Genomic DNA, 25,043 nt, shown 5'->3' with positions numbered 1-25,043 from the left:
AATGCCAGAGGTCGGATAGAGAGGTGTAAGGCCCCTTTCAGACGAGCGAGTTCCACGCATTGGACTCGCCGTGTATGAGGCAGCTCCTGTCCTGACCTCCCAGAACTGTCGGGCTCACATAGGATTATATTGATTTATGATGCTATGTAACCCTTACAGTTCTGGAATGTATTGGATAACACTGACATAATGCTGTACTCTTAGGGTTACAAAGCATCATAAATCAATATAATGCTATGCGATCGAGTCAGTGCTGGGAGGTCAGGACGGGAGCTGCCGCATATTCGCACTGCGAGCTCGATGCGTGGAACTCGCTCATCTGAAAAGGGGCTAAAGCATAGCCCCACAGGACTCTAGAGCAGTGAAAACATGTTCTGTGGTGTGATGTATCCCACTTCTCTATCTGGCAGTCTGAGGGACAAGTCTGGGTTTGGTGAATGTCAGGAGAACGTTACCTGCCTGACTGCATTGTGCCAACTGTAAACTTTGGTTGCAGAGGGATAATGCTGTGGGGGTGTTTTCAGGGGTTGGCCTTTGTCCCTTCGTTCCAGTGAAGGGAAGTCTTAAAGTGGTTATCCAACCCAAAAAATGCTCCCCCCAAATGCCTGGGCCCCTAACACAGATTGTACTTGCCTCGCTCTCCGGCACCCACGTCGCTTCTGCTGCCCGCCCAGCCGCCGATGTATCTCCGAAAACATCCAGCGGCTGGAGGTATGGTATTGGGGGGCTGGGGGTTAACGACAGCCAATAGCAGGCCGTGATGGGGATGAGACTCCCTAACATCAAAAATGCTCTTCTGGATGAATGGGCAAAGATTCCCACAGACACACTCCAAAATCTCGTAGAAAATGTTCCCAAATGCCTATGGATTTAGATTGGGATGTGATAGAAGCTCCTGTAGGTGTAATGTGGAGGTGTCCCAATACGTTTGGCCATATAACATATAAATTCCTCTAGTAGTGGAGGCGGAGGAAAGATTTGTAAATGCACCCGACAGGGCAAGTGAGGACTCCCTTATAGCTGCTCAGGCGGGGCTGAGGCAACATATATTGCAGACGGCGGACAATCACAGATTTTTTATAAAACAAAAGTACTTTGAGGCGGGGGAAAGTTCTGGTAAGCTACTGGCAAGGGTGATTAGAGCCCAGGAGGGACCGTCCAAAATATTGTCTATCCAGAGGATGGATGGTTCTTTTGCCACGTCGGATGAGGAGATACTGTCAATTTTCCACAATTATTATGAATCCCTGTATAGGACTAAATTAAAGGTGGATTCTACCAATATAGCTAATTATCTTACAGGGATTGAGATCCCGAGACTATCAGCGACAAGTGTAGCATGCTTAGAAGGTCCTTTAAAGCGAACCTTTCACCTCATTTTCACTTTTTAAACTATCAACAGTACGTTATAGATTACCTTTAGTGTGTTGTTATCCATGTTAGGTGCGCTTTCCTGCGCTCTTTATTCATCCAGAAATCGGCTTATAAAGTTCAAATTTTGTGCTGTAACAGTCAAGCAACAAGTCAAGGGGGTAGCCCTTTCCTCTCCTCTGGCCGTACCGCCCCTGCCCTAACGCCGCCTCTATGCCATGTAATTGACAGCAGGCTCACTCGCAGGGACGGCGCTTCTGAATCCCGCGCATGCGCCGTCCTGCTCATTCGCCGCTCGCTCCCGTCTTTCTTGCCGACACAAGCGCGACCATGTAAGAGAATAGCGCATGCGCCGTACGCGATTCCTGCCTGCTTCTCTACCTCCCGTGCGCGCGCTCCACTATCTTCATGCTCCAAGTGTCCCACGTGATCACTGTAGACTTGTAACCAGATTGCAAGCCAGTGATCATCGGGAGCGGAGCTTGTGTCCGCAAGAAAGACGGGAGCGAGCGGCGAATGAGGAGGACGGCGCATGCGCAGGATTCAGAAGCGCCGTCCCTGCGAGTGAGCCTGCTGTCAATTACATGGCATAGAGGCGGCGTTAGGGCAGGGGCGGTACGGCCAGAGGAGAGGAAAGGGCTACCCCCTTGACTTGTTGCTTGACTGTTACAGCACAAAATTTGAACTTTATAAGCCGATTTCTGGATGAATAAAGAGCGCAGGAAAGCGCACCTAACATGGATAACAACACACTAAAGGTAATCTATAACGTACTGTTGATAGTTTAAAAAGTGAAAATGAGGTGAAAGGTTCGCTTTAACACTCAAGGAGCTGGAATTAGCCCTACAATCATTTCCCAATGAGAAAGCTCCAGATATAGATGGATTACCGATAGAATTTTTTTAAAAAGTATAGTAGTGTCCTTATGCCCCAATTACTGTCAGTTTTTAATGATTCCCTTCAATCAGGAAACCTTCCTGCTTCTATGAAAGAAGCTATCGTAGTGGTCCTGCCCAAACCTGGTAAGGATCCCAGATCCCCTGACTCGTACAGACCAATCTCACTGTTGACTTCTGATATTAAGATTCTGGCGAAAGTTTTAGCGAATCGTCTACAGTCCGTCATTTCCACTATTATTCATTGCGATCAGGCGGGTTTCATGCCTGACAAGTCTACTTCAGTAAATCTTAGACGCCTTTTTCTTAATACTCAGAGAAGAGTTGAGTCTATCGGAGGTCGTGCCATTCTTTCATTGGATGCGGCTAAAGCCTTTGACAGTGTTGAATGGAGCTATCTTTGGGAAGTGCTGCGAGTCATGGGATTTGGGAGGACCTTTATCTCCTGGGTCCAATTGTTATATAACGGCCCCTCGGCTAGGATACGGGCGAATGGGGGAACATCGGAGTCATTCAGATTGGGAAGAGGGACCCGTCAGGGATGTCCACTATCCCCCCTTCTGTTTGCTATTGCAATTGAGCCACTGGCTTGCCTGCTGCTCTCATCTGATAAGATTGTAGGGTTTCCATCTGGGTCTTGGGAGGAGAGAGTGTCCCTTTACGCTGATGACATGTTAATTTACTTAGGTAATGTGGAACAGTCTTTAAGTCCTGTCATGGCACTTATACGGGAATTTGGTGATAGGTCTGGGCTCCGTATCAACTGGGACAAGTCCATTCTCTTACCGTTAGATGACTCTGCTGTGAATCTCGTCCCCAGATCCAGTCCGCTGCAAATTGCGCATCAGGTCAAGTATTTGGGGATAATAGTTACAGCAAATCCTAACAGCTATATTAAACTTAATATAGAGCCGCTCTTAATCACAATGTTGGATAAAATTAAGGCTTGGTGCAAGTTGCCATTATCTGAAATTGGGAGGAGCAATCTTCTTAAAAGGATTCTCATGCCTAAGCTCATGTATCTATTGCATAATTCCCCAGTATGGATTCCTCGTAGGATATTTATAAAAATTGATAGGTTATTTAGGGATCTGATTTGGCGCCATAAAAAAAGCACGGATTAAACTAGATACTCTGCAAAGAGGAAAAGAGGAGGGAGGGCTAGCAGTACCGAATGCATGGCTCTACTACATTTCAGCACAGTTGCAACAGTTGAGGGGATGGGGGAGGACTCCTGGAGACGTTGCCTCAGCCAGATTGGTGGCGCACATTATCGGTCACGACTCACCGGTGGTCTTGTTGGAAAATAACGGAATTGTTGGTAGGCTGCCAGGGCACCCCACACTTTCCATGATATACAAAGTTTGGCAGAAATGTCGGGCGCTGTTATCAGTAAAAGGATTTACACAGTTTTCCCCTATCTGGAGGAATCCACATCTTCCTGAACTATTCCCATTAGATGACTTTTCACCCTGGGAGCGCAAAGGAGTGAGGTATCTACGTCAACTACAGAATGCTGATGTTTTTAAGTCCTTTGAGCAGTTGAGAACTGAATTTGGTCTCCCAAATACGGCCTTCTATCAATTTTTGCAAATACGGCATGCCTTTCAGAAACAGGCTAGCTCTATATCATTGAAATGTACTACGGTCCCATTGTTTCAGCAACTTCTTACTAACAGTTCCTCGTGCGGTTTAATATCATCTACCTACAGGAACTTATATGTGAAGTCAATTAAACAAGAGGTTTTAGCAGTTAAATCTAAATGGGAAAGCGAGGTTGGGCCGATTTCAGAAGAGCAGTGGAAGATGATCCTAGCACTCACCCCGCAACTGTCAGTTTGTGAGGGGCAGCGCATGTCCCAGTTGTTTTTATTCCACCGGGTGTATAGGACGCCAGAGTTTTTATGTCGGATAGGTGTTCGGGGGGATGCGGATTGTCCTAGATGTGGCTTGAGCCCTGCTACCTTAATGCACATGTTCTGGGATTGTGCGGAGCTCCGGAATTTCTGGTCCTCAGTTCTGGCCTTAATAAAAGACGCATTTAATATCACGGTTCCGCCTGGTCCGAGAACATGTATAGTAGGAATATTAGACATCAAAAATCGCCATCACCGTTTGGGAGTGCAGCGTCTGTTATTCCAGGCTAGGAAATTGATAGCCAGATTCTGGCTTAGACCTCATCCACCGTCTAGGGGAGAATTCCTTAGTAGGATGTCAGATATAATACGCCTAGAAAAAGGTGTATATGTTAAAAGGCAATGTGTAACGAAATTTACCAAAATATGGGATAAGTGGGAGAAATTTCGGATACAGTGTCCGGATTAGCCTCTCATCTTAGTTGAAATATGAGAAGGTAGAGGCACAGTCCCCGATTTATTTTGTTCTTCAGCATTAATCAGCTATAGACGTATGATGCATGAAAGTGTTCAGCATTACACAGGATGGGTGTCAAGAAGAATGTTAAACAGATAGGAGAAGTACACTAAAGGCTATGATTAAGATACATTAGCTGATGTTGGAGTTCGGATCCGTTCCATCGCTCGGGTAAGGGGGGGGGGGGTATAGTTGGGCAGGGAGGGTTGATCTTTTGTTAATTACTTACAATGGATGGAAAGGTGGTTTGTACATGGTATACTGTGTAACTAGATTACTTGATCTTAGGTGCATCTCATGATATGCCTGTTGCCATATTTCATACTCATGGAAGTGACTCTTTGCCGATCATGTAATACTATGATACTATGATTATCAACTGATGCATGTATAATGTGCAGGCCAAATTTCTTTCTTTGTATTTTTGTAATTTTCAAAAAAATTCCAAATAAAAATTATCTGATTTTAAAAAAATATATATATAAATTCCATCGATTACACACCAGTGTCACAGAGGTTATTATGAATAGATCCCATTTTTTATTTATCCTCATTTTCTACCATGGTTTATTCCACAGGACTTTGGACTTGGTGGTCGATCACTGGAGAAAGTTCTTGACATCAGTGCACTGTCTCCTGGACCTTTAAGCCCAAAAGTAAGACGCCCGCACATCACATGTTAAAGGGTGTGTTCCATCTCACCATATTGATAGGATATACCATAAATATCCTTTAGACGCAGGACCCACCTCTGGGACCCACTGCTATCTCAAGAATGTGGTCTGGCCGTGAATGAAGAGCATGAGGTGCATATGTGGATTATTCTCCACTAACTCCAGTAGGGAAGTTCCTTAGCGGTGCATGGAAGGTGGCTCTGTATGTGTAGCTTTCTCTCCATTAACATCAGGGCACAGTCCTGAGATAGGAGGAGTTGTGCTATCCGTGTGCACAACTCACCTAATGTGTACAACACCTGGACTCCTAGAAATAATGGTGCATATACTATTCTCTGGAATGTTCCACATCTATGTCCTGCATGGACTTGGGTACCTCGCTGCCTGTTAAAAATCGTCTGTGTATGGCAGCCGCAGTACAGACGGTTTTTAATGCGAATCCCATCTGAGGCCTATGTCTGGGTCCACGTATCATTACATACCAGAACTAAATAGATCAAGATTCATTTCTATGTGTGTATTCACACATCAGTTTTTTACCACGGTCCGTGGGTCTGTGTTTTTAGCACGGATGCATGCTCTTTTTTGTCCATGTTCACGGATCCATCATGCCCATTAAAGTCTATGGGTCTGTGAATGCCACGGATGCCTTCTGTGTTTCACTGATCATTAAAGGGGTATTCCCATCTCAGACAATGAGGGCATATCGCTAGGATATGCCCCCATTGTCTGATAGGTACTGGGACCTGCACCTACAACGAGAATGAAGCGGGGAGCGCTGTGGCTGGAGGACCCTGGATTTCCCGGGGTCTGTCCACCACCAAGCGCTGCTCCCATAGAAGTGAATGGGAGTGCACCGCGCATGCACGGCCCATGCTCCCATTCATTTCTATGGAGCAGACTGCAATAGCTGAACCAGCGCTCGTGTATTTTTGGCGGCCCCATAGAAATGAATACAGGCTGCGCATGTGCAGTGCGCCCTCCGTTCATTTCCCGGCTCCGTTCTCATTGTAGGTGCGGGTCCCCCATTGTAGGTGCGATATGCCCCCATTATCTGAGATGGGAAAACCCCTTCAAGAAGATATTGCACAGCTGAAAAATAATTTTCAAAGCATGTCAGTGAAACACGGATGACACCCGGATAGCAAAAAATGGACCCACGGATCCACATTCGGCCGGATTTGAGCACAGACACGGACATGTGAATGAGGTTTAATTTGGCAACAAATTCTATAACTCTGTCTTCTTGACTTTCTCAGATCACAATTGTATGGGCAGATAAAGATGCTGCGACTCCCACAAGTATTGTAATGATGTCAGACAGAAGAATTATTATTCTGCAATAGGCAGCAATGATATAAGCCATAGGAGAAAAAGATTGATGTAATGAATGCATGCAGCCAGCAGGTGGCACTACATGCTTATTACATCTCTTTCATTGCAGAGTTGTCTGCAGCCTTTGTTCCAGGGCTCAGCTGGATGACAGCTCCAGCATTTGGCCACCTGCGTCTATAGTATTACCTGACCTGTGATCACTACGCACGGGCAGGTACAACAGAAGGGGCACACTGCTTTTTAAAAGGCTGGAAAAATGATATTTGTAAAGTGGAACGAGCCCAAGCTATTTATTAGAGCTGTAGGCTATATTTTACGTTAAGCTCCAATGGTTTGGTGGATAATGGTATACTACGCTGCAGTTTATATTAGAGGAATAGAGCGTACTCAGATTTGGTTAACAGATGTAGAAAATAACTATTGGATATTAGTGCGTCTGTCATTTTCTGAGTTGGAGCAGCTGGTGCCAGAAAGCAGCTGCCAAGGGTGTTTAGGTGATTGTTCACACAAGCTTATACCTGGCTTGTTAAATGTACAATTCTTTTAATCCATGAGAGCTGATGGTTGTGTTTTAAAAAAATAAAAATATTCTGGATTAGATGAATATAGAAGACACTCCATAGTCATGATCCAAGGATATTCCAGGAGATGTTGTAAACAAAATATATATATATAGTTGTTGCAAAAGCTTTGGGACTCTACTGGACCATAATGTAGGCCATTATCTCTAAGTGCAGACGTGTGAAGAACTGCGGCCTCAACTAAGGTCCTGTCATGCTTGGTGTAACGTACTGCACCACAGCTTAGGCTGGGTTCACACCTGAGCGTTTTACAGCACGTTCCTACGCGCTGTAAAACGCTCAACGAGGAGAAACCAATGATTCCCTATGGGAATGGTTCTCACCTGGGCGTTTTACAGCGCGTACGATCGCGCTGTAAAACGCCCGATGCCCCAAGAAGTACATGAGCTTCTTTGGGGCGTCTTGTCGCGCGTTCCCGTACATAGACTTTCGGGAACGCGCGACAATGGGCGTTCGCTTGTCTCTGTATGCGCGATTGCAAACGCCGGTACAATAGCGCATACAGAGCACTCCATCGCGAACGCTCAGGTGTGATCCCAGCGTTAGAGTATGTTCACATGTGGCATAAAGTGCTGTGGATCTGCCACAGATTGGCAGTGTTTTAATGTACAATCTGTCAAATTTGTTGTAAATTAGATCTGCGGTGCTGATTTTAAATCCAAATCATGTCCATTTATTCTGCGGATATCACAGTGGATTTCACCTTGTGTAATGCATAGGGTGAAATCTGCTGCAAATCTACAGTGGCCATGGATTATTCCCAGCTCATAAAATGATAGCCGTTACTTTATATGCCATAACTATACAGGGGCATAGCTAAAAGCTGATGGGCCCTGGTGCAAGAGTTCAGCTTGGGCCCCCTCCCCTCAGTGCTTTGTGGCCAGGGGCAGGGAAGCACATAGCCTTCCTGCTGCCTGAGGCTAAAATTTAAACTCCTAACCTAACCTTGACCTAACCCCTTCCCTCCAGCCAGAGGACTCCCCCCCCCCCCCCCCTCTCCCATGCCAAATTCTTGACCTAACCCCTTCCCTCCAGCCAGAGGTGTAACTTGACCAGCATGCACTTTCTATAATACCGGTGTCTTGTCATGCACCACAAGGGTCTTTGGGCCCCCTCAGGCTCCAGGGCCCAGTAGTGACTGCTACCTCTGCACCCCCTATAGCTACTCCCCTGCTTTGTGATGATTGGTGGTCTGTAACCTCCACCATTAATGAGAATGGAATTCCCTGGACAGCAAATGACCTGGAGCGCCGCTGTGCAGGGAAATATAGTGACTATAACCCAGTTCTACACTATTCTTCTCAGGGTCGTGGAGGTTCCTGGGGTCTGACCTCCAGCAACCAGTGATGGCCAGTTCGCATTGTTCGCTAGCGAACATATGCGGGCTGACATCTTTTTTTCACAAGTCCGGTGAGGCACAGGTAAGCCCTTACCTGTGCCTGTGCGCGAGTCGGTCTGAAAACAAGTGCGGTCAGCGGGAGCAGGCAGTTCTGAGAACAGCCACCGGGGGCCTTCATCGGGCTGTTCTCGGAACTGCCTGCTCCCGGTGACCGCATTTGTTTTCAGACCGACTCGCGCACAGGCACAGGTGAGGGCTTACCTGTGCCTCGCCAGACTTGTGAAAAAAGATGGCAGCCTGCATATGTTCGCGGGCGAACAATGTGAACTGGCCATCACTGCCAGCAACCATAAAGTGATGGCGTATGTATAAATACATATCTACAATTTCTTTAGGAGACGAAAGAAGAAGAAGAAGTGGATGAGGATGTTGAAGAAGACATAAGTGAAGAAGATCACCTTGAGCCTGTTAAAGATCTAATGGAGATTGCCAAAAAGTACATGGAAATCATTTCCCCCTTTTTTTTTTTTTTCTCTAAAGATTATTAAATATTTCAATCTTGCTTCACATTGCTTTTTTTCATTATAGAAATGTTCCAGAAACCAAGCCTACAAGCTCTACCCCCGATCCAGCAATTGCTAAGGATCAGTCCAGATTGTTATCAGAATCACATAAGTATGGCTACCAGTCCTTTCAAAGTGCAGCCAAAGAGTCCAGACTGCAAGCAGAACCTTTGAAACCCACTGCAGAACCAGTGAAAGTTGTGGTAGAGACGTCTAAAGGTTCCCGTGGTACTTCTGAATTAGTTGTGGAGCAGGAGAAGATGGCAGTAGAGGAAGAACACAGGCAAAAGCTGCAGGAACTGAGAGACGGGCTGAGAAAAGAGGAAGAGGAGGAGAGACGTAGACTATATCAGCAACAGGAGAGCAACCTCAGGTAATTCAGTGCTGACATTGAGGAGATTTTACCATTGGGACAAACTTATCCCATAATCCCTAATTAGGATGGACCCCTTTTAATTAAAGATGCAGTAAAGATTGGCTCCCGCTATTACATGGCCTTCTATTCATTTATATTGGCGCTTTGTGATGCCACCTGGCCTGTCCATGGCTTGCCCTGGTGCTAACAGCTGGACCCACATGGATCATCTGATTGCACGCAGGTCTGCATTTAGAACAGGGGTTGTATTGGTCGGGGCAACTTCTTCCAGGGAGTTTCTCTACCGTAGTTTCTAAGTCCATTATCTCATCAGTGGTGGTCCAAGTCCAGCTCCTGTGTTGCCCACTGATCCCCCCAGAATGAGGGGCCTGCATTGCTAGGTAAAGCATTGTGAACCTTTTGGCTTGTTCCATAACCAGTTCTGACCAGGCAGTTTGCAGGGATGGAAATTCAACCTCGCTCTCTGAAACCCCACTCTTTAGCCTCTGGATAACCAGTCAAGAAAAATATACATTATGATTGGTACCGTGATGTGCAGTGCACCCGCGAGATCAGTGGCAGGAGCGGAGACATATTGCACAGCCTTGCCCCTGCCACAGTTCCCATTTAAGCTCCTTAGATATCGTGGTCAATAGCTATGAGTGCATCACAGATTTCTGGCAGACGGAGGGGGCTTCCATCGGCCCCATGCATCGTTATCACCGGGCACTAATGGGTTGCTCCCCTGAGGCCTGCCATTGGTACCTATGTGTTATGCCTCTCAGTAACACTTACAGGCGGTAATACTTGAGTACTGATGAATCGTTTTCGCCATTTAGTTTAGCTGTAGGAGACAAAAAGGTGTCTGGACATGCTTTCTTCTTGACTTCACAGGGCGTTAGAAGACAGGTTAGAAGAAGAGACAAGGAAGGAAGAGGAAAAACTGCGGGAGATCCAGAAAAAGAAATTGTTGAAGTTGGAAAGTGAGCTCAACCTGGAGAGGGAGGAAGAAGAAGAGCACATGAAGTAAGAGGAAAATCACAAGGAGTAGAAGGAAAATGCATGTTGCCATCTTTCTGGGGCTGGTATTGGAATGTTCACTTTTGGTAAGCAGCGTGCTTGCCTTAGGGTACGTGCTGGGCGGCTAAAGGAGCCGCAGCGGGCTGTAATAAAACGAATGAGACGCCACTGTTTAGTCTGTCTTCATTGTTAATGGCCATGCAGCACATTCAATGTTGCGTGGCCATTAACAATACAGAACAGTCTGAGTTTATTTAGCGCCCATTACAGCCCTTGCGGCCACGCGGTACTTGAACGCAGCACGGCTGTGTCACAAGCGCCACACGACCTCGCCTTGTGGTCGTACTTTTATAGTGATGTGCATGTAGTGCAAGTGTACTTAATGCAAAGTTGTTCATGGCCTTTATTTTTTTTATTGAATTGCATCTATTATGTGATAAAAATCATTGTTGTAACTGGTTTTAATTAAGAATTCTCAACTGTTTGTCTTCTGCAGCCTACATGTGTTCAGGCTGCTCAGTCTGCTTCAGAGTGAAATGCATCAGACAAGTTCTCTGATGGCTCAGCCTGTAGCTGCTCTGTATGATCTTGTAAGCTAACATCTTTACAACCAATTAAATAAACTTATTTTTATGCTGATGGTCTAATCGAGAACAGATGATTGGCAGGGTTGCAGGGTGACAGACCCCCGCCAATCAGATATTGATGGCCTATCCTGAGGATAGGCCATCAATATATTAAAAAAATTGACAACCCCTTTTAAAAGGGTTTTACGGCTATAATTATATTTTAAGTAATGCCCCCAGCATACCTCCTGAAAAAGAAGATTAATACTTAACATCTCCGCGCTGCCCCCGCTCTCTCCATCATCCAGTCAGGGCACTGTTTAGATCTGGCTATGGGCATGATCACATACACTGCTCATAATAAATAAAACTATGGCTTTCAAAATATGGAGACACAAAAAAATTATAAATAAAAAAAATGCTTTATTATGTAAAACTGAAACAAACAAACAAAAAAGTAGTCATATTCGGTATTTCAAGATTTGCTTCTAAACTTCAAAGCCTTCTAAGGCCCCCAAAAAAAGAAAATGTCATTTACAAAATGATCCAAACATGAAGTAGACATATGGGGAATATAAAGTTAAATAACTATTTTAGGAGGTATCACTATCTTTTTTTTTTAAAAGCTGAGAAATTGACATTTTGAATATTTGTGAATTTTTCCAAATTTTTGGTAAATTTGGTATTTTTTTATAAATAAAAATGAAATATTTTGACTCAAATTTACCACTGTCATGGAGTACAATATGTGACGAGAAAACAATCTTAGCATGACTTGGATAAGTAAAAGCGTTTTAAAGTTATCACCACATAAAGTGACACTGGTCAGATTTGCAAAAAATGGCCTGGTCCTTAAGGTGAAAAGAAAAATGGCTGGGTCCTGAAGGGGTTAAATTTATAAATATTGAAGATTGTTCTGGAGAGCAAAGAGAAGGGCTACAGATCAAACAAGCTGATTTCAAACTGAACAGGATTGAGCAGCATGCAATGGATGAGAACACGGGTGGGCTGCAGAAGAGAAAAGGTTGAGAATTTGTAATTAAAGCCAATAACAAAAAAAAATTTTTTATCACAAAATAGGTGCAATTCAGTAAGAAGAAATGATGCAAATGTATCCATAGCCTTTAAATACAGTAATAGTCCTCCTATACAGCACATAATGACTCTAAAATCACACTGATCCAGCGGTCATGAAAATGGGTGAAAACCCACCTGCATCAATGGCTCAAAGGTTTGCCATCTTTACGGGTGCTGAGGAGGACTTGATGGAGCGGCAGCTTTCCAGATGCCCACCTAGTCACCTATAATGATGTAATGTCTGCACGTTCACATTAGTGCCAGGCCATGAGGATCTTAACAACCATATTTATATATTGTAGGCGCAAACATGTAATATTGTATTTGTATCGTGCTGCCATGAAACAGGACAAGTTCACCTTTAGTATAGAAAACTGTCCTCACCACACTTGTCTGCTGCGGACTTGTCGATGTTCTGCAGGATCCGGGAAGAGGAGCTCCGAGAAGAGCGTGAGCGGACATTACAGCAAATGGAAGAGTCTCAGGAGGAGACGCTGCTGCAGCATAAAAATCATCTCCTTGAAAAAATCAAAAAAGAGACCGAAAATGTACTTGAACAAGAAAGGAAGATGCTGCTCCGTGAAAGAGAAGCTGCGCTGGAAGAGCTGAGGGAGAAGCTTGGACAAGAGACCACGCAGGTGAGGGCTTTCCCTCTTCTCTATGGACTCTGCTTTTCAGTTGTACATCTGTAATCAACGAAGAGCAGAGTATATCTTAAAGGGGTTGTCCCACAATCTACATATATTACCTCTTCACAGGAGACGATTGGTGTTACTTCTGGGAGAACCCCTTTAAAATAATATTATAAAATTAATAGCTTCCATTTGACTCGGAAGATTGAACAGTAAACCAGGAAATCCGCTGTTAACCAAGGCATGATACCTTGTAGGACTAGATCTGCTAAATGCATTGATATCGTTCATTCAGTGATTTGTTGCTTCATGCAGATGAGGAGTCAAGTGCACCGGGGTGGGTCCAAGCCCCTCTTTGTCCTTCCTGACTGGCCGGACCAGGTTCCTGCAAAGTCATCTAACCTGGCCCTGCCAATCAAGAAGAAAGGGGAGGAGCCAGGGAACACAGATTGGCTTGTGCCCGCCCTCGGTGCACTTAACTTCTCATTTGCATATGAATTAAAAGTCCTTTTTGTCCAGAGTGAAGCAAAGGATCACAAAGTGAAAGATATCATTCCATTCCGCTGAGATAGCCCTACAAGACATTGTGCCTGGTTTACCTGGCACAGACTCCTCTCATCTACTATTATTTTACCATAATATAGAGATCAATATTCTTTAGATCCAGCACTATCTTTGACTGATCCTGCAATCTGACAGAAGTCTGGGGCCTGGGGATAGGTAGCAGATGTTCTCTTGTGCCTCCCGGTGCCAATCCTGCCATGGTATTCTGTTCAGTGTATATCCACAGAGGAAATCCCAGGGATTGAGGCATCAGGTGCATGTTCTTCGCACTGGATGTGTATTCACCAGCCTAAGAATGGTCGTCTGAAGGTACCAGGAGAATGCAGAGTACCAGTGTCACGCAGGCGGACATTATCAGAAAGATATCCAAGGAAATATTGACGCTAAACGTGGATTTTTTTCTATTTTCCATCCCCATATTCAGACCGCCAAAACCGTTTTTATTTTTCCGTTTACGTAGCTGTATAAGGGCTTGTTTTTCAAGGATTGAGTTTTCTTTTTAATGGCATTATTTTGGGGTGTATATAAATTATTAACCGAAGTTCCCCATTAATTTAGCGCCAATTTTGCACCAGTTACCGTGCTGAATAATGAACATGTTACTGTTATAATATGAGTCTGTAAGATTACAGCCATACCAGATACATGTCGTTTTTTTATGCTTTGCTATTTTTGCACAGCGGTAGCACATATGATCTGTCCATATGGCCATATGAGGACTTTTTTGAGAGATAAGATGTAGTTTACATTGGTATCATTTTGGGGTACATCAGACTTATTGATTAACATGCATTATTTGTGTTGGCGGAGGAGACTGCGGGAAGAAAAATTGCTTTCATACTGTTTCATGTTGGCATGAAAAAAAAAAAAGTAGTAGCTGGTCTCCTATTCCCAGACTCCCCCTTCTTCATTGGTAGTACTATGTGCTGTGTCTGACTAGTCTGCTCATTTCCTTTGTTCTGGTCTTCTTCAGGTTCTTAAGTCTTTGGAGAAAAAGCATTTGGAGGATCTGGAGCAGCTAAGAGCAGAAGCTCTGGAGAAACATCACAAGGTCGGGACAGAAGGCCCTTTGTGCTTTGGGTCTCGTATATGTTGTCTATCTTCCTGCCGCTGTCTATTTATCTCTCTCATGCCATGACTACCTTTCAAGGATGGATTTATCACTTACTGTGTATTGTATTTTAAAAATGTGGTCCCTTAGTCAAGATCTATGGAACTGGGGCTAAACGGAAAGTGTGTGTTGTTTTTATACCACTCTCTCCGTACTCCTATGGGCAGTCCAGACAGGTGCGTCACAAGCTTCCTGGGTCTATCCCTCCAAGGTGTCCAAATGTTCATATGTCATACAAATACACAACCAGCAGTGATATGAACGCGGTCTAATAAAAAATCTTTTATTTGTCTCAGGAAATATCTGACCTGCAGAAAATGAAGCAGAAGGAGGATTCTGCATCACCGGGTGAATTGCACCTTGCTAACAAGAAAATGACCCAAATGTTGGACTTCGAAACACAGGTATTAGCTTATTATCCATCTATCTATCCTATTTAGCTATTTTCACGGGACAACGATCTAGCAGGTTGTCGGGAAGGAAGCGTTCCTTCCCAACAATCTTCTAGCGGAGGAGACCGGTGCATATACATGCAGTGATCTCCTCCAGCTCCTCCACAGTATGGGGAGGAGCGATCGTTAATGTCATCGTTCTTCCCCAACAGACTCGTTGTTTCCCGGCAGCAGATCGTGTTCACACAGGACAATCTGCCACTGGGAAACAATGGTCTTTTGTGCTGCACAAAAGATCCAGTTACCCGATGAACGAGATGATCGTCGCTAACGAGCATTACTAGTAACACTGGTTAGCGATGATCTGTTCAACTGTCGGCCAGTGTAAAGGGCCCTTTACAGGATCTCCATGTGTCAAAATCATCCTTTCAAATTTTTAGATGATGGACCTTTTACAAGAAAAACGTGATGCTCTGCAGAGAGACCATGAAAGAAAGGTGGAGCGTATGAAGGAGGAACATGAACAGGCACTGGAGAAGATGCAGAATCAGCTGCAGGAGGAGGTTGGCCACGTGCACAGTTTTTGGCTAAGGCTACATGTTGTACTGCTAAGCAACTAATGGTAGTGAATGTGGTTGCAGTTGCAGGTTTGGATTTCTCATGACTGTCATGTCGTAGTAACTTGTGGGTCACAACTCAACCACATTCAGTCATAAGTTGCAATGTAGCTGCGTGAAATTCCAATCTTACGTCACGTGGCCACAAGTCGCCATGTAGCCCTAGACTCGGTCACATGTATATTCACGTATTGTGTAACCACAGCCGGCAAGTTATTGATTAACCAGAGTGTTCCTAAAATATCATAAAACAAGACCAACAGTCCCTGGGATCATTAATCCGGGCAAGAATATCATTTTTTAGGGATTTCTGGACCGTTTCCACATGGATCTAGTTATTTATTACCCTTCAACATTGCTGCGCAAAGTGCACTCACAGTACTTTAGCCCTGCCCCCTCCCCATGAGACCTGCAGTTTTAACCCCTTAAGGACACAGCCCTATTTCACCTTAAGGACCAGGCCATTTTTTGCAAATCTGACCAGAGTCACTTTAAGTGCTGATAACTTTAAAACGCTTTGACTTATCCAGGCCATTCTGAGATTGTTTTTTCGTCACATATTGTACTTCATGACACTGGTAAAATGAAGTCAAAAAAATTATTTTTTTTGCACCAAAAAATACCAAATTTAACAGAAATTTGGAAAAATTTGCAAATTTCAAAGTTCCAGTTTCTCTACTTCTGTAATACATAGTAATACCCCCAAAAATTTGGATGACTTTACATTCCCCATATGTCTACTTCATGTTTGAATTATTTTGGGAATGATATTTTATTTTTTGGGGATGTTATAAGGCTTAGAAGTTTAGAAGCAAATCTTGAAATTTTTCAGAAATTTACAAAAACTCAATTTTTAGGGACCAGTTCAGGTCTCAAGTCACTTTGCGAGGCTTACATAATAGAAACCACCCAAAAATGACCCCATCTAAGAAACTACACCCCTCAAGGTATTCAAAACTGATTTTGAATACGTTGTTAACCCTTTAGGTGTTGCACAAGAGTTATTGGCAAATGGGGAGGAAATTTGAGAATTTAATTTTTTTGTCTAATTTTTCATTTTAACCCATTTTTTCCACTAACAAAGCAAGGGTTAACAGCCAAACAAGACGGAATCTTTATTGCCCTGACTCTGCCGTTTACAGAAACACCCAATATGTGGCCGTAAACTACTGTACGGCCACACAGCGGGGCGTAGAGTGAAAGGTGCGCCGTTTGGTTTTTGGAAGGCTGATTTTTATGGACTGGTTTATTTACACCATGTCCCATTTGAAGCCCCCTGATGCACCCCTAGAGGAGAAACTCCCTAAAAGTGACCCCATCTAAGAAACTACACCCCTCAAGGTATTCAAAACTGATTTTACATACGTCGTTAACCCTTTAGGTGTTGCACAAGAGTTATTGGCAAATGGCGATGAAATTTGAGAATTTCATTTTTTTGCCTAATTTTCCATTTTAACCCATTTTTTCCACTAACAAAGCAAGGGTTAACAGCCAAACAAGACTGTATCTTTATTGCCCTGACTCTGCTGTTTACAGAAACACCCCATATGTGGCCGTAAACTACTGTACGGCCACACAGCGAGGCGTAGAGGGAAAGGTGCGCCGTTTGGTTTTTGGAGGGCTGATTTTTATGGACCGTTTTTTTGACACCATGTCCCATTTGAAGCCCCCCTGATGCACCCCCAGATTATAAACTCCATAAAAGTGACCCCATCTAAGAAACTACACCCCTCAAGGTATTCAAAACGGATTTTACAAACTTTGTTAACCCTTTAGGTGTTGCACAAGATTTAATGGAAAATAGAGATACAATTTCAAAATTTCACTTTTTTGGCAGATTTTCCATTTTTTTTTTTTTTTTTCCCAGTTACAAAGCAAGGGTTAACAGCCAAACAAAACTCATTATTTATGGCCCTGATTCTGTAGTTTACAGAAACACCCCATATGTGGTCGTAAACCGCTGTACGGGCACACGGCAGGGCGCAGAAGGAAAGGAATGCCATATGGTTTTTGGAAGGCAGGTTTTGCTGGACTGTTTTTTTTTACACCATGTCCCATTTGAAGCCCCCCTGATGCACCCCTAGAGTAGAAACTCCAAAAAAGTGACCCCATTTTAGAAACTACGGGATAGGGTGGCAGTTTTGTTGGTACTAGTTTAGGGTACATATGATTTTTGGTTGCTCTATATTACACTTTTTGTGCGGCAAGGTAACAAGAAATAGCTTTTTTGGCAGCGTTTTTTATTTTTTTATTTACAACATTCATCTGACAGGTTAGATCATGTGGTAATTTTATAGAGCAGGTTGTCACGGACGCGGCGATACCTAATATGTATACAATTTTTTTTATTTATGTACATTTTACACAATGATTTCATTTTTAAAACAAAAAAAATGTTTTAGTGTCTCCATAGTCTAAGAGCCATTGTTTTTTCAGTTTTTGGGTGATTATCTTAAGTAGGGTCTCATTTTTTGCGGGATGAGATGACGGTTTGATTGGCACTATTTTGGTGTGCATATGACTTTTTGATCGCTTGCTATTACACTTTTTGTGACGTAAGATGACAAAAAATGGCTTTTTTTACACAGTTTTTATTTTTATTTTTTTACGGTGGTCACCTGAGGGGTTAGGTCATGTGATATTTTTATAGAGCCGGTCGATACGGACGCGGCGATACCTAATATGTATACTTTTTTTTTATTTATGTAAGTTTTACACAATGATTTCATTTTTGAAACTAAAAAAATGATGTTTTAGTGTTTCCATAGTCTAAGAGCCATAGTTTTTTCAGTTTTTGGGCGATTATCTTAAGTAGGGTCTCATTTTTTGCGGGATGAGATGACGGTTTGATTGTTACAATTTTGGCGTACATGCGACTTTTTTGATCACTTTTATTACCTTTTTTTGGGAAGTAAGGTGGACAAAATTTCAATTTCATCATAGTTTTTTATTTTTTATTTTTATGGCGTTCACCGTTCGGGTAAAGTAACATGACCGTTTTATAGATCAGGTCGTTACGGACGCGGCGATACCAAACATGTGTAGGGAATTTTATTTTTTTAATCAGTGATAAATGTGTTTTTTGATTTTTACCTTTTTTTCACTTTTTTTTTGACCCAGACCCACTTGGTTCTTGAAGATCCAGTGGGTCTGATGTCTGTATAATACAGTACAGTACAATATATATTGCACTGTACTATATTTTACTTACACTGAACAGATCTATGCTTTCAGCACAGATCTGTTCAGCACCATGGACAGCAGGACGCCTGAGAGGCGTCCTGTTGTCATGGGAACCTTCCCCGTCTGCTCAGTTATGGTCAGAACTGCGCAGACGGGGAAGGGTAAGGACGGGGCTCTGGGGGGGCTGTCTGGGGGCTCTCTCCCTCTCCATCGGGGGGCTGCAAAGGCACTGCAGCCCCCCGATCGGAGAGGGAGGGAGCTCCCTCTTACTGTTAACTTTTTCCATACAGCGGTCCGTACGGACCGCTGTATGGAAAGGGTTAAACGGCTGACATCGCATCACCGATGTCAGCCGTTTATACCAGGGTGCCAGCAATGTGCTGGCACCCTGGTATACCCACTGTACACCAACGATTACGCAATAGGAGGCGGGCGGGGGATCGCGATCCCGCCTGCCGCACCGCCCGCCTCCCGCACCGCCCCCACCGCCCGCAACACCCCCCCTGCACCTCCCACCGGGCTAAAATCATTCAGAGGTGCAGGGGGGGTGATAAATATATATTTTCGCCACACTAAAGTTTCTGATCGCCGCGGTCAGGGACCGCAGCGATCAGAAACTGCAGAAAGCGCAACAAACCGCAGGTCTGAATTGACCTGCGGTTTGTTGCGATCGCGGACATGGGGGGGTCACGGGACCCCCCCGCGCATTTAGCCGAGGTGCCTGCTCAATGATTTGAGCAGGCACCTTGTTCCGATCACAGCCGGCCGCACGGCAGTGATCGGAACAACACATGACGTACCGGTACGTCATGTGTCCTTAAGGACTCGGGAAACATGCCGTACCGATACGTCATGTGTCCTTAAGGGGTTAAAGGGGTTTTCCGTCATCAATGTCAGATCAGTGGGGGTCTGACTCCGGGCACTCCCGCCGATCAGCTGTTTGAAGAGGCCACTATGCTCGAAGGACAGCCACGGCCTCTTCCTAGGCCAGTGACCTCACCTTCATTGGTCACATGGCCTAAGCGCATTCCAGTAAATGGGTATGGGCGGCAAGAACCGCCACTATACAATGTTTAGCGCTGTGTTTGGTAAGCTGTGAGAAGGTCGCATTGTTCACCGGAGCGCCGTGGCCTCTTCAGACAGCTGATCGGTGGGGGTGCTGGGAGTTGGACCTCCACCAATCAGATATTGAGGATAGGTCATCAATATTGAAGTCCCTAACACTATATATAGCTATTCCTCCTTATCCCCCACTGTACACATGTACGCTCAGCTGAGTATGCATGTCCTCTCAATTGAGATCGGAGAATAGGCCACTGCGATACACCTCTGACGGCGGCTTATCTCCCCGGAGAGCCATATTGTCAGGAAAGTAAACGTCAATGAGTTTATTAGCCCCTTAAAGGGAATCCGTCGCCATGATCTTGAACTTTTACTTGCAGTATTTCATGAGTAATAATACAGATATGGAGTCCAGATCACTATTTTTTATTTCCCTACTGCCGCCTGTTCCCCCGTCAGCTCTCAAAGCAGCACTACAATACACAGTCCGGACGGCTGTGCCGTGCCAACGTAGTGGAAAGGACTCATGTGCGCATGCATGGCAGTCCTGACCATGTATTTCAGTGCAGCTTTAAACGCTGACGGGAGGGGGCAGTAGGAAAATAAAAAGTAGTGATCTGGACTCCTTATCTGCTGAACTTCTCGTGGATTACTGTAGATAATGGTCCAAGATTGTGCTGACAGATCCCCTTTAACAACCAGTCCTGTTTATCACCAACATTTTTTAAATTGTATTATTATTCTAACACCGACGCACACACCGATGTATTGTCGTGTTGTTTGTGAGTTGTAGTTCTTAATGGGACCATTTCAGGTTACCTATAAATTGCGAACTAAACAAATCCAACATTTTTTTTTTTTTTTATCAAATCATTTTTATTATTAATCAAGCATAGTAAACGTATTTACTATCAGTACATTGTCTCTTCAATCACAAATGCAGAGATTAGAATAAAGCCATATCATATGACAATAACGGGAGAAAATCCCCTCACAGCGGTATACAATGTACTCTAACGAGAGCAAATAATGCACTTATATGCACAAAACATAGCCTATTCCTACCCCCCCCCCCCCCCCTATAATTCAGAGCGTGAATACCTTCTAACATATCTTATATCACGATATGGGTATGAGACAACCATTCATTCCACAATTTCTCAAACTTCTGAGGACAATCTCTCCTCACAAACACACCCCTTACCATAAATCCACCATTTTTTTAATTTGCATACTGTGCTGTAAATAATGTACATTTATTCTAATGGTGGTTACGATTGTGGTGGTTAAACATGTATATTTTGTATCAAAATGTGTAAATGGTGAACTATTTCCTAAAACATTTAGTGACAAACTTTTTCAGGGCACTTTATCTTTTTGTTACACTTTATTGAACATATTTTAAATTTTTTCCCTCCCCTAGTGGATTTGCACTTGTGATCCTTTCATTGCTTGTATAGTAGATATCGGATATAAGGCATTGGTTATATTAGAGCCCAAAGAGCCAATGCAAACCAGCCTGATGTGCATTTCTCCTTCCTGGGGACTTGAAGAGGTTGTGTCACTTCAGCATTCAGCATGTCGTTTATTATGTAGAGAAGTTTAAAGGGAACCTGTCACCGAGACTTTGTGTATAGAGCTGAGGACATGGGTTGCTAAATGGCCGCTAGAACATCCGCAATACCCATAGCTCTGTGTGCTTTTATTGTGTCAAAAAAACGATTTGATACATATGCAAATTAACCTGAGATGAGTCTAGCGTGAAGGAGCCCAGCACCGACCCGCATCCTCAGAATCTCCTCCTTGCTCCCCGACGTCAGAAAGCTAGGGTGCCGTAATATCGCGATGCGCGAGCTAGCGCATGCACAGTTCATTCTCTAAGGCTAATGCCAGCACAGGGAAGGAACACTATGATGACACTGCGCATGAGCTAGCTTGCGCATCCCGAGATTACGGTGCTCTAGCTTTTTTACGTCGGGGAGCAAGGAGAAGATTCTGAGGATGCGGGGCGGTTCTGGGCTCCTTCACACTGGACTCATCTCAGGGTAATTTGCATATGGATCAAATCGTTTTTTTTACACAATAAAAGCACACAGAGCTATGGGGACTGGGTATTGCGGATGTGCTAGCGGCCATCTAGAAACCCATGTCCTCAGCTCTATACACAAAATCCTGGTGACAGGTTCCCTTTAATACAGGGCACTTACTAATTTGCTGGCTGGATTAATTCTTCCATCACATTATACACTGCTTGTGTCCGGGGTTACGACCACCCTGCAATCAGATAGCACTCCAGCTCTTAACTCAAAATTTTTAACTCATTGTGTTATCTTGAGACAAAAGCCATTGAAAAGCAATTGAAGGTGTTTGCTTAGATTAGTGAACACAACTCAGAAAACAGGAGTGTTAACTCTACTCCATCCATACATTAGTGTTGGGCAATTAATCAGATTATTCCCATTAATCACCAAACGGGTGGGGCTGAAACAGCACGGGAGTTTACCGCTGACTGATGCAGGGCTCTTGCTGGATGGCGAGGTCAATGGCGACTGTGGCATCTAAGCAGTTAAATAGAGTAGGCTCCCACAGTCCCCATCGGCCCCCGGCGAGCATAATTGCCAGGGCCTGATGTATTGTCATGACAGCCTGGCCTGATTAGATTGTGCCATAGGCTCAGCCTAACAGATGTACTTGTCAGTCTGAAAGTAAAAGGCTATAATGCACAGGTGTACTGATCAGTGGCGTGCCTAAGGTGTATGGCACCCGTGGTGGGCCCTTTCTCTTGCACACAGTAGTATTGTCCTCATTGTACAATCTTCACAGTAGTTTTGTCCAGATATGTGCCCCCTCACAGTAGTTAAGCGGCTTAAGCCCATATTGTGTCTCCTCACTGTAGTTATACCCACACTGTGCTCCCTCACAGTATTTATGCCCTCACTGTACAACTTTTACAGTAGTTATGCCCACATTGTACCCCCTTAAAGTACTTATCCCTTCATTGTGTCCCCTTCATAGTAGTTATGCCCTCATTGTGCCCCCCTCACAGTAGTTATGCCCTTTCTGTGCCCCTTTACAGTTGTAATGCGCTCTCTGTACCCCTTCAGAGTAGTTATGCCCTCACTGTACCCCCATTACAGTAGTAATGCCCATTGTGCCCCTTCATAATAGTAATGCCCATTGTGCCTCTTTCATAGTAGTAATGCACTCTATGCCCCTTCATAATAGTATTGCCCATTGTGGCCCCTTCATAATAGTAATGCCCATTGTGCCCCCTTCATAGTAATAATGCCCATTGTGCCCCCTTCATAGTAATAATGCCCATTGTGTCCCATTCATAGTAATAATGCCCATTGTGTCCCATTCATAGTAGTAATGCCCATTGTGCCCCCTCCACTGTAGTAATGCCCATTATGTTCCCTTATTAGTAATACCCTCTGTGCTTCTTTGGTAGTAATAATTCCCTCTGTGCCCCCTCCATGGTAGTGATGCCCATTGTGCCCCTTTAATAGTAGTAATGCCCTCTTTGCCCCCTCCATAGTAGAAATAACCGATGTGCCCCCTTCACAGTGATGCCGCCCAATGTGTGCCCCCTTCACAGTGATGCCGCCCAATGTGTGCCCCCTTCACAGTGATGCCGCCCAATGTGTGCCCCCTTCACAGTGATGCCGCCCAATGTGTGCCCCCTTCACAGTGATGCCGCCCAATGTGTGCCCCCTTCACAGTGATGCCGCCCAATGTGTGCCCCCTTCACAGTGATGCCGCCCAATGTGTGCCCCCTTCACAGTGATGCCGCCCAATGTGTGCCCCCTTCACAGTGATGCCGCCCAATGTGTGCCCCCTTCACAGTGATGCCGCCCAATGTGTGCCCCCTTCACAGTGATGCCGCCCAATGTGTGCCCCCTTCACAGTGATGCCGCCCAATGTGTGCCCCCTTCACAGTGATGCCGCCCAATGTGTGCCCCCTTCACAGTGATGCCGCCCAATGTGTGCCCCCTTCACAGTGATGCCGCCCAATGTGTGCCCCCTTCACAGTGATGCCGCCCAATGTGTGCCCCCTTCACAGTAGCGATGCCGCCCAATGTGTGCCCCCTTCACAGTAGCAATGCCGCCCAATGTGTGCCCCCTTCACAGTAGCAATGCCGCCCAATGTGTGCCCCCTTCACAGTAGCAATGCCGCCCAATGTGTGCCCCCTTCACAGTAGCAATGCCGCCCAATGTGTGCCCCCTTCACAGTAGCAATGCCGCCCAATGTGTGCCCCCTTCACAGTAGCAATGGCCTATGTGTGCCCCCTTCACAGTAGCAATGGCCTATGTGTGCCCCCTTCACAGTAGCAATGGCCTATGTGTGCCCCCTTCACAGTAGCAATGGCCTATGTGTGCCCCCTTCACAGTAGCAATGGCCTATGTGTGCCCCCTTCACAGTAGCAATGGCCTATGTGTGCCCCCTTCACAGTAGCAATGGCCTATGTGTGCCCCCTTCACAGTAGCAATGGCCTATGTGTGCCCCCTTCACAGTAGCAATGGCCTATGTGTGCCCCCTTCACAGTAGCAATGGCCTATGTGTGCCCCCTTCACAGTAGCAATGGCCTATGTGTGCCCCCTTCACAGTAGCAATGGCCTATGTGCCTCCCCATGTTAAAAAAAACAAAAAACACAGTACCTTCTCACCTTGTCCCGTTCTTGAAGCTCACAGTCCTCTCTCCCCTGCAGACACAGATCATTTTTAATGGGGCCGGAACGGATGCATCTGCATTTCCGGATTCGCAATTCCGTTCCCGAAAAAAATAAAATAAATAGAACATGTCCTATTCTGGTCTGCAATTGCGGACAAGAAAAGGCATTTTCTGTTATAGTGACGGCGATGTGCGGTCCGCGAAATGCCCACAAAACACCTTCGGACGTGTGAATGGACCCTAAAAGTAACATGCTACATATGCCTAACAAATGACTATGGCAAATAGCTTTTATCACATTACTGCCCCACAAAACCTAATCAATAAGATATATATATATATATACCCCAAAGAGGTGTCGCTACAAATAGCGTTGCAAAACACAAGCCCTCCTACAGCTATGTCAATCGAAAATGTAAAAAGTTATGGCTCTCTGAGTGCGACCTCTGTCCACAGGATAGGGCATAGCTATCTGATCAGTGGGGTTTAACTGCTGGGACCCCTGGAGGTCCAGAAAACGGAGGTCCCGTTCTCCCATCCTGATGGAGTGGCAGGTCGGGTATGAACTCTACCGCTCCTTTCATTCTTTACGGGAATGCAGGAGAGGCGAGAAAAAACCAGCACGGAGGTCACGTCCACATTGGCTGGTCAGCTAGTGG

At 44.9% G+C, this 25,043-nt stretch overlaps 1 protein-coding gene across 6 annotated transcripts in view; it reads left to right on the top strand.

The window, feature by feature from the left end:
• CEP164 (centrosomal protein 164) overlaps positions 1-25,043 on the top strand; it is a 101,288-nt gene that overhangs the window by 37,578 nt on the left and 38,667 nt on the right. For all 6 annotated transcript variants that reach the window (XM_044282244.1, XM_044282243.1, XM_044282242.1 and 3 more), the window contains 8 exons: positions 5,219-5,296; positions 8,965-9,065; positions 9,158-9,505; positions 10,382-10,513; positions 12,572-12,788; positions 14,320-14,397; positions 14,754-14,861; positions 15,290-15,412. In XM_044282244.1, coding sequence (XP_044138179.1) covers positions 5,219-5,296; positions 8,965-9,065; positions 9,158-9,505; positions 10,382-10,513; positions 12,572-12,788; positions 14,320-14,397; positions 14,754-14,861; positions 15,290-15,412 — 1,185 coding nt within the window. The remainder of the gene's footprint in view (positions 1-5,218; positions 5,297-8,964; positions 9,066-9,157; positions 9,506-10,381; positions 10,514-12,571; positions 12,789-14,319; positions 14,398-14,753; positions 14,862-15,289; positions 15,413-25,043) is intronic.

This window comes from Bufo gargarizans, chromosome 2 (genome assembly GCF_014858855.1).
Source record: "Bufo gargarizans isolate SCDJY-AF-19 chromosome 2, ASM1485885v1, whole genome shotgun sequence".
Lineage (NCBI taxonomy): Eukaryota > Metazoa > Chordata > Amphibia > Anura > Bufonidae > Bufo > Bufo gargarizans.
This window is presented reverse-complemented; position numbering and strand designations above follow the sequence as displayed.